Source organism: Lonchura striata, chromosome 5 (assembly GCF_046129695.1).
Source record: "Lonchura striata isolate bLonStr1 chromosome 5, bLonStr1.mat, whole genome shotgun sequence".
NCBI lineage: Eukaryota > Metazoa > Chordata > Aves > Passeriformes > Estrildidae > Lonchura > Lonchura striata.
The window spans coordinates 61,419,420-61,429,903 of NC_134607.1; the positions used below are offsets into that span (position 1 = coordinate 61,419,420).

A 10,484-nucleotide genomic window follows, 5' to 3' on the forward strand; every position below is an offset into this window, starting at 1 on the left:
AAATCTTCCACACTGTGTGTCCCAAAGTCAGGATGTGAAGCTTGTGACAGGTGATATAAATGACTCATTCTGCCTTTACTAAAGATAAGGTTGGACACTCAGAAGCCTGACTGGCCCTCTGCCTTGTCCTGAGTGAAATATTTTGCACCAGTCTGAAAATTCTGACTTCATGAGCCTGGAGAGTTTTCCATTGTTCTGTTGATCCTCAGAGCTGAATGTCCCAGCGAAGTTTGTTTGCTGTTTCTGGAAATGAAAATGGAGGGAAGTGGTGGGATAAGGATTGGAAAAAAATGTAAAGAGCAAGGGAAGAGAGATTATCAAGCCTTTATTTTGCTTTCATAGGTTTCTATACCATGCTCTTCTTGAGAGTAAATGTTTGAACATTTTAATCTAGCATGGATATTGAAAGAAACACTTTCTGTATGTCTTCAGAACTTAAAGAAGTATTATGTTATCAGACACTTACCTTTGCATTGAATGCAGCTTATCCTGTTAAAAGTTTTTTCCCTCAAAAATGCCCAAGAGCTTTATGAAATGAAAACCAAAATAGAATTCACAATTGTTTCTCAGAAAACTAAAAAGATACACTTTACCCTGAGTAGGACTCACTTTAGACTAGTTTCATTTGCTTGAGCTGGGTGCTACAGCATAATTGGTGTTCTTGAGACAGACTCATGGAAATCTAACATTTTGGCTTTTCAAGGAAGGTCAAGTCCTTTGAAATATTGACTGACACTCTATCTAAAAAAGCACATCTGATCCAGTGTCCTGGAAAATGGCACACTACAGTTATTAGGCTTTCTGAGAAAACAACAAAGCTGAAAACAAACAGGAAAGTACAATAACAAAAAAAAGATAAATGAGTCTCCACTCCCAGATGCAATTTAAATGCTCCACAGATAAGATGAAATTGAAAATTCTATTTCTGCCAGCAAAGTTCCAGACACTTTGAATTTCCAGACACCTATGAATTTCATGATTAGGAGTCACAATGGAAAACTAAAAGGGATTTTTTTTTATTTTATTTTGTTTGTTTGTAATTTTTCAGGACCTTCTTCTGGTTTTCAGAGTTGCTAATTAGAGCCCTTATTTTTTGTTTAGTCCTGCTTATAAGTCTTGCATTGTTGAAATCAATAGTTTTATCTTTAAAGATTGGAATCTCTTTGGCTTTGAAAGCATAATTGTAATGTACAATGCAGTAATAATAGTTCAGGAGCTTAATATGGCATGGAATATATTAGGCATAGGTTTTGGTTTTTAACCTGTGTAAAAAACTTACAGTGATGTTTTAAGGGAGATTTGATAATCAATTACTTGTTTTGAATGGCCCTTATTTGAATAACCACCATACAATGAGGTGGTGAAATATATCATATAGCATCACTTCCTTTCTATAGTCAGGTAAGTGTCATCTGAAGGATTACTTTAGCACATTGCTAAAGTGTTCACTTTTTATTTTGAAGGTTGTCACCCTAAAATAAAAAGTTAGTGGCTTTTCAAGACACTTTAGCTTTGATTTGCTTCTGTTATGCAATAGAAAAGAAAAAAACCCTAGCCTTTGTTTGATCTGGGATATCAAAGATAGGTTGTTTGAGAATGAAAGCTGTTGTTTCAAAATTGCTAAAAGGACAAAAGAGAGCCAGTTTGAACTCTCTAACTTTCTCAGAAATAATGACCTAAAAACATCTACATCACAGAAGTATTGAAATGTTCAATACTGTTCTCCTACAGCAATGAAGAATTTAATAATTTTTCAAATATTTCAAGGCACTGGAAAGATTGATTTTTCTACTCTCAAGGTGCTCATGAAGTACTAAATTACACTAGAATCTTTTAAAAGAAATAACACTTTAGCAGAGTTATGGTTTTGCATTTCATCCTGTTCAATAACTTTTGAGGGTGTTAAGTCTTGTGAGGTCTGCCCACTACTATGAAGACCTCCTGGGGATGAATTGTCAAACCTCAGGCAACCCTTGAATGAGGAAAAAAGAAATTATGTAAATCCAACCTATGTTAGTTTTTTGTGCCTAATTTATAGATCAGGCTAAACTTTAAAGTTGGTGTAATAATAATGTCAAATGTAATTTGTTATATCATAAATTAGTATTGCATTTTCCTGTGGTGCTGAGCCAGTACTTGTTCTTGAATATTAAAAAGGAAACAAAGTTTGCTTGCTTGCAGAAATTCACTGCAGTTTTGTCATATGGCTGCTGAGAAATCACATATTTGAAATATATTGTAGTTCAAAATTAATTCCTTGAAATTCTGAGTAGGTGGTGATACTTGTGCTTTTGTTTTAATTCAGATAAACTTGTACTTGAAAATGGAGAAAAAGCCTAATAAGAAGGAGGAACTGACACTAGTGAACAATGTTTTAAAACTTGCTACTAAGTTACTGAAGGTAAGGATTAAAATGGAATTCCCTTATTATAAAGAAGAGGTAGTAGAATAGATTGGTTAAAGAGTCACTTGTGTGACTTCTGCAGGCAGTAGGGTGTACTTTGGTTTAAATTTGTCCCATACCTCTTCACAGGGATGCTGCTTGTTCATACAGTGCAGTCTGTTACGTTCCTGTCATTGTGGATTGTAAATTATTATTACATCCAGGAAGTCTTAATTCTTCTGCTGTATATTAGCAGTGTGAGAGAAGGTACTTCAGGGTGGTCAGGATGATGAATGCTTGGGAAACAAATGATGAAATTTTATTGTCTGTTTTGAGTGTCAATACAGTGGTGATTTAAGACTTTTTGGCCTCACTCATCCACAGGTTTGGGTTGAATTTGGATCCCTTAGCCTGTGCCATGTGGCAGGGAGCAGCCCATAAAATGCAGTTAAAACTCTGTTTAGCCAGTCAGTAGCTGAGATCAGAGTATTTCTTCTAGTTCAATGAGTAATTCCTCTCACCAGCACACCTCGAGCAAGGTGTGTGTTGGTCCCCTCCTCTAAAAAGATATACAGCACTTTCCCTGAGAGAACTGATGGAGTCAGCAAGGACACAGAGCTAACAAAGCACCTGCTTGAGAACTGTGCTGGATCAGTAAGGAGAACCTGACTAAATCAGTGACTGGTGTAAGAGGAAGGGACTGCAAGGCTTTCAGGACCTGGTTGTGGAGCAGAGGAAAGGAAATCTTCTCAGTCCATCAGATGATCAGAGGATACTGTGGATACAGAAGGGTTATCTGGATTCAAGGAGAGATTGGACAAGAACAGACAAAGCCCAACAGCTTAAGGATAAGCTGTCATGAGCTCATGATGAGCTAAAGTGTTTGTGTGCTGTGAGAATGTGGGTAGGTTGGATGCTGATCCCATCTTGGACTAAATTGCTTCCATTTTTTTCATTATCTTCTCAGTGTTTCAAAAAAAGCTTTCATGTTTTCCTCTTGCCAAAAGTCACAGCCTTTTCCAATGGAGTACTTAGCTTTTGTGGCAGAAATCCCAGACCCAGGCCATTTTTTAGTTACTGTGAGAAGATACCAAAAGTGAGATCTCCAAGCCACCTACTGTGAGCTTTAAATAAATTCTTGGTAATTAGTGATTAGGATTAGTGCAATTACATAATTCATGTCCAGTAGCTAAATGAGCTTAGGGTTTTTAAAATATAATTTTTGGTAGTTTTGGTCTTTAAACTTTTATAAAGTTTGAATATTACTGTTTTCTTACTCACAAAATTGGTAAGATGAATCTAGAATCTAAAACCTTTTTCCTTACTGAATTTCTCTGCTGTCCTTCTCAGAATCATGTCTTTTGTATCTTTTGTATTTGCAGCAGAGTTTTATACAACATTACAATGAAAAGGTTGTTCATTCTTATTTCACCTTTCTGAAAAAAGAATCATACCTTTGAAATTCTTCATTTTTAAGAAAGGATTTATAAGGCCTTTTTCAAGGCCCAGGGTGCAATGCAAGAGATGGATGAAGATTAAAGCTAGAAAATATAAATTACCAAAGCAGTGATAGTTGGTAGACTTTATGTAATCTACTCTTATATTTTAAAATAAACTCCTTTTTCGTTACTTTATTTGACATATTTCTATGCCAGAAAAGTTTGGGTGACTATATTCACACACCAGTAATTGAAAATCAGTGAAATAGCTTCTTTGTTCAAGTTCTGATACAGATTAATTTGGGCTTATGTTTTGTTCCTTTCAATTAAAAAAAAAGTAAAGTCTTCACAGTCCAATGATTGTTAGGACTTTTTTTTTCCTTTATCGTCCTTTTCTGGCTATATTGATGAGTTGTTAGTTTCAAAATTAATGGAAAAGGAAGGAAATTGCAATAGGAAAGATATTTTTGTTAATTTTAATAGTTGTGAGGTAGTTTTCTGTTATGAAAAATATTTCTATTCTTATTTTTTGTGGTTCTACTGACTGTCAGTTCTTTTAACACTGAAGATTATTTCTGAAAAATTGTAAGGAATTTGGAGATGATGGCACCTTGCTCTTTATTTTCTTGGCTTCACGAGCAGATTGGTAGGTATTGTACATGGGTAGCCTCCAATATTTTTAAGGGTTATTTAGACAACAGCAGTAAACAGTCAGTTACTGCAATGGACATTTTCCTGCACATTGTGTTTGATATGCAGAATAATAGGAGAATGTTTTGCTCCACTGGGACTTGGAAGACTTCCTAAAGTATTTAATATTGCTCAATATATATGTGAACAAAACCCCCTTTGTGTAGTTTTTGTTTTTTAATGAAGCTCTTGTTTTGCCTTATTAGGAACTGGACAGTCCCTTTAGGTTATATGGGCTTACAATGAATCCACTGCTTTATAACATCACCCAAGTTGTCATCCTGTCAGCTGTTTCTGGGGTCATCAGTGACTTGCTTGGATTTAATCTAAAGGTAAATACTTGAGAAGCATCCTTTTTTTCACCATAGATGGAACACATATTGAAGCATAGTTAATTCTTAACCAGGCTAACTAGAAGATTTATTTGAAAACTGTTACTAAATTATTAAATTAAATCTATATCAGAAGAACATTGGTGTATTTTTTGGAGCAGCCCTTAAAACTTTTTTTTTTTCATTTTGTGGCTTTGTAATTTCATTTAGGACACTTAATTACAAGAATTCTTGGATGTAAATATGGAGACATTTCTACACATAAATACAAGACCTTCTTAAACTTTTCTTCATATCTCAGATTTGATTTCTCTCTTTAATTCCTCACTGTTGACTCTGTAGCTCTGTAAGGGGGGCAGACAGAGCAGGCTGTCCTTGTCTTGCCCTGCAGTGAAGTACTGCAGTAGGAAAGGTATTGCTGTGATCAGTCCTGTAGTGTTGGTTTGTCATTGCTGTAGGACTGTCCCCTTAGATCCTTCTCTCAGGCCCACCCTGAACTGAAAACTCTGGAAACTATTTCAAGATTCAGGTTATGAGATACAAGCTTGTAGTTGTCACAAAGCCCTTTATTGGCCATTAAGTTTGCCTACATCTGCTATCTTTTTCTTGTTAGAAATAAATGCATGTAAAATGTATTTTGTGTGTCATTAGACTATGTAGCAAATGCAATAAGAAAAAAAACATGGTTGTATTGCAGTTCTGGTAAACAGAAATAATTTGAGAAATAAGTTGATGTGCTGCTCTCATTTTTTTAGCTCTGGAAAATCAAATCTTGACAGTATAGAAAGAAGATGAAATAACACAGTGTTACAGAAAAGGTCATTGATGGACAGAACTGCCTCACAGCAGCCACTGAATCTTTATTTCAGAAGCTACAACCTCTTTAAGGAAGTAATTTGGAAAACGGAAGTGTTTACATCTGTCTTGTGCAATCTTTGTATTTATTTCATCTTCTCACTGGTTTATGTTTGTTTTAGTTGACATTTATGTTTTATTTTCAAATTACTTGCTTTGTTCTGGAAAGGGTCAGATTTAGGAAGGGTCAAAAACTGTGTGTCTGAGAGTTTAAAATCCTGAAATACAATCACACTAAATTGCTCTATCTGTTGTTAAAGCTAAGCCAATGCTGAACATTTTTAGTTACCAGTAACACTATGTGGAAGTAATTTGATTTTTGATAGTGTGGTAAAATTGCTTAGAATATTTCATTTGCACCAGTCATTTATGAGGACAATGTCAATAGATGCTTGGTTGCAACAGAAAAGTGAGACACACTCAAAAAATAAAATACTGACAGTACAGTATGACAGGTAGAAAAAATGTTTTATATTACTATTAGAAACAAGTGGGAATTTCTAATAATTTGAGTTATTCCAGGATCTAAACTCATATAGGCTGCAGTTTAAATATCCTGGGATATTAAAAAGGTATTATATAAGAAGTCAACAAGTGTTCTTTGATAACACACTTATTAGAGCAATAATTGTAAATGGTTACCATGCTGTATGATATTTTGATAAAAATTAAATATTGTATTTATTTGAAATACTGGGCTGTTCTCCGCAGCTCTGACTGTGCATGTGCACTTTTTATTGTTACTTTTAATGAGAAACTTTATACATATAAATGTATATTAATTGGGATATATTATGGTGAACTATGGAGCAGTATGTATTATATGTTGAAGTTGAATATTTAAACAAGCAAATTATTTACTGGTGAAAGGACTGCTTTGACTGACTGAACAAAAGATAGATGCTCTCCTCTTGTACACTATAGTATATGCCATTCATACCACATTGAAGTTTAAGAACACAATTATTAAACACAAAGAACAAGTTGCTCTGGTGAACAGCAGAGCTGCAAAGCCTGGTATTTGGCAGGTTTGTGTCTTGAAATAACTCCCATTCCTCCCCAGCAGGTGTCATTCCCATGTGCTTTCTGCTGGGGTTTCTAACACCTCTCCCTCTGCCTCCCACAAGGACCAGTCATATTGACTCATGGTTCTTCAGTGTGACAAAAATAATATGTCCATCCCTGTGAAATTGAATAACTAGTAACAAACTTTCCTTCTACAAAGGAAATCCTATTTTGGGAGTATTAATACCACCAGGCACAAGTATTCTTATATTTTATGTTTCTAAAATACTGTCTTCATACTGAAAAATTACAAGTAATTGTTGAGAAGAGTCTGGATATTGCCCTATGTTTGCTAATCTTCAGAATCTTGCAAGATTGGCAGTATTGAGTCTTAAACTTATGTGGTATAAAAGTATTTTTATATATAAAAGCAACACAAACAAGCATTTTGTATTTTATTTGCCTCTGTACTAATGTTTAATAATGACCAAAGTGCATTCTGGTTTTTTGAAGAATGTATTACTGGAGCTTTAAGAACATACTATATTTAGTTTCTCATGTGAAAACTTTAGCTGCCTCTGATCTGTTTCTCCTTTCTCTGTTGTTTGACGTTGGGATTGTTTTTAAAAATTAAGTACATTTTATACACAGTTTTTTCCAAATTATGGTACAGACCTACACGGAACTTAATTTTGCACAAAATATCTTTAAAATATAAAAAAAAAAACCAACAGCAGGAGTTCTATGGGCGATAAAAGATAAGGCTGTTGCTTTTTACAGCCTGTCATTATTAACACCAAGAAGAAAACCATTCTTTAGTCTAGAGTGGAATTATTTTTACAAATGTGGAATGGTGACTATATGGCTTTCATTAGTTAAAAAAAAAGGGTAAGAGAAAACACAGCAATTTGGGTTGAAGGTGAAATCAGTTTAACCATGTATACCTCAGCAACTAGCACTGTGCGGTTTGTTGCACTAACAAATGGCGGCTTGGGGAAAGTAAAGCATTTGTGAAATGAAATTAAAAATAATAAAAACCTTTATTTGCTACCCTTAGGTATATTCATTATGTTAAGAATTAGAGAAGTTTATTCTCCATCCCTCAATGTGGAAAGTCCAGTATAAGCATAGAGGCAAGTAGAAATATGGCAGATCTTGCGCGTTAACTGTTACTTTTTGCCATGTGTTTTGTAACTGAAAGTGTGATCAGGCTTGGAATAAAGCTTTCTATGGCTGATGGTTAAGAAAAAATGCAGTGTGCTATGTCTTTTAAAAACATTCAGCATATTTCTGTGTCTGACTGTTTTGATTTTAATCCATATATTCTATTTAAATTAAATCATATTTGGGAAAGAAACCTGCACACAGAATGGAAATTATATAGAATATCATGTAGAACCAGCCAAGTTAAAAGTACAGGTGAAATGCAGAAAGATGCTTTAATTATTTTATTAGTTTTCTGTGTTTCTTCTAGAATTGGGACATTTAAAACCCTTTGGGTAGCTACCAAATTTAGTAGCTTCCAAAAACTTCTCTGGATTACAAGCTTACTTAATTCCTGGTAATGCTTAAGGATATTACTGGTTCAGATGTCAAAGGTCCATCTTTGGCACTCAGCAGCAAATAGTTGAGAGAATTGTATTTTTTACAGATGGTAGTTAGAGGGCTGCTGTTATCTTTACCGGTACTTCAAACCCCAAGGCATCCAAGTTGTCTGTCGGGGGAAAAGGAGGAAAAGGTTTGTTGGTGTTGTTGCTCTGCCCACTGCTGCCTCCTTAGGTAGACTTTTGTTATGAGTTTCTCAGTAGTGAATTTCCCCCACTAGCAATGTAAGAGAAGACTTTGAAGGAGGAATGCCTGATTGTTCTCAGTCCATAAAGCAATCAGGTTGTTATTGCATGACTGCACAAAATATATCTGTGTTGGTGCAGGAGCTGGGGAAGGAAATAATTGTAGTAATAAGTAGCAGCTGACAAAGTCATCTTTTCCAATGGGAAAAGCAGGTATCTTTTCCAATGTAATTCTTGCAAGACAGCAGAGGAACTCATCTTGAGAAGGTGCCCATGTTGTTTGTTTTGTTAAAAAACTCCCACAACAGTCTTCACACAGTTCACCACTTTACTGTGGCTTTCCTCATGAATACTGCCTTTGTACCTTGTCAGTCTTAAGAAAAGTAGTGACTCTCAGTGGGCTGTTAGGATCCTGCTTTGCTGACACTTCCTGAAAATAACCATCATCTTGTCATTGGTGATGGACAGTCTGCAGATGTCTTTTGAAGTCCCTGTATGGAGAGTGTTCAGACAGAAGGTGATCTTGGCAATTTCTTCTGGGCCCTGGGGAGTGTCTGACCACAAAATTTTCACCAGGAGATACCTTCATTGCTACTGTTCCTGACTGAGCTGATAGAGATGTATGTGGCAATACCTGTCAGCTCATTTTATCTGCTCCTTTGCCTGTTGCCTTCCTGACTGAGCAAAGACCCCACTGGTGGCAGCAACCAAGCAGCTGTCTCGGGAAGGGGGGAATGTCCAAGGCTGCTGTGGACAGTTTGTGAGAGGGATGACTCAGGAAAGAAAAGGAGTGTGATACCTCTGATACCTGGAACTGATGACCCACTTCTGGTGACAGTCCTACTGTCAGATGTAGATATCTGCATTATGAAATATAACCCCTGAGCCTAGCATTGCCTGGGGCTTGGTGGAGATAAAATTTCCTCCTTACTGTCTCAAGCAGTCAATCACTGCTGCAGTGTGGCACGTCATGTACATTCTCTAGACACACTGGCAGCCTTGAAAAGGGCCTTCCTGTGAAGCCTTTCTGGAAAGGGACACCAAGATCTTCCCCATACATCACATTCAAGGCAGGTTGGGCTTGCTGGCAAAGAAGTCTCAGCAGATTTTGTTTTAGTGCTGTCATGCCAAAGACACGCTGGAGTTTTAACTATAAGCAGATATGTATGACCTTGGATTTTCATTGGATATTAATGTAGAAGCTCAGGTTAAATTGTAAGTCTCATCTTGGTTTCATCAGGGAAAGTTTGAAGTGTGGCTATAGGAATAAATGGGAAAGGGGAAAGAAACCCATCTGGTTGGTGGATTGTCTGTCAGGCTGCCTTTTGAAAGCTTCCCCCAGGTACCTTTGGTTCATATAGGTCCTTACAGAACATCTGAATTATGCAAGTGTAAAATACCTGTAGTGGATTGCTTCAGATTAGTTAGTTTAGATTAAGCGCTGGAGAGTCAGTATGTACCTCAATATGTTGCAAATAACTTTCCAAAAGTGTTGTTAAATATGATAAAATACTTTTTTTAAGTTCATGTTTTTACCTATTTCCTCCCTATTTCTTCCCACTCTTTAGTCATTTTACACTTGAATGGACACTTTGCCATCCTTAAGCAAACTTTCAGAAATCTGAAGTTGCTGCAGATTTGGTTTTGTGATAAGAAGTCAATTCTCTGGGCTGTAAGCAATGCCCCGTCTCCTGCTGTCAGTAACGGAATTCTCTGGAGAGAGAAATCAAGAGAGATTTCCTTTCTGGCTCTTCAGAATTGAAGCTACAACATTCAGTATGGACAGAAGCACCTCTGATAACATAAACAGCACTGATGGCTGGTCAGATTCAATTTTTCCAATACAAGCTTGTATAAGTTCACAATCCAGAGTAGGAAATAAGGTCATGCTGCAGAAAGAATTGTCCATTTTGTTTTTTTTTTTTTTTTTTACCCTATGATTGATTAATCATTTCAAGGAAAGGAAAGTACATGCACTTAAGGGACAAGC

The 10,484-nt window shown here is 36.1% G+C and overlaps 1 protein-coding gene across 1 annotated transcript in view; it reads left to right on the plus strand.

The window, feature by feature from the left end:
* Nucleotides 1-7,991, plus strand: part of PHTF2 (putative homeodomain transcription factor 2) — a 63,465-nt gene extending 55,474 nt beyond the window's left edge. Inside the window, exons 16-18 of the mRNA XM_077783649.1 lie at nucleotides 2,306-2,401; nucleotides 4,719-4,844; nucleotides 5,600-7,991. Coding sequence (XP_077639775.1) covers nucleotides 2,306-2,401; nucleotides 4,719-4,844; nucleotides 5,600-5,620 — 243 coding nt within the window. The 3' untranslated portion in view covers nucleotides 5,621-7,991. The remainder of the gene's footprint in view (nucleotides 1-2,305; nucleotides 2,402-4,718; nucleotides 4,845-5,599) is intronic.
* Nucleotides 7,992-10,484: the final 2,493 nt, after the last annotated feature.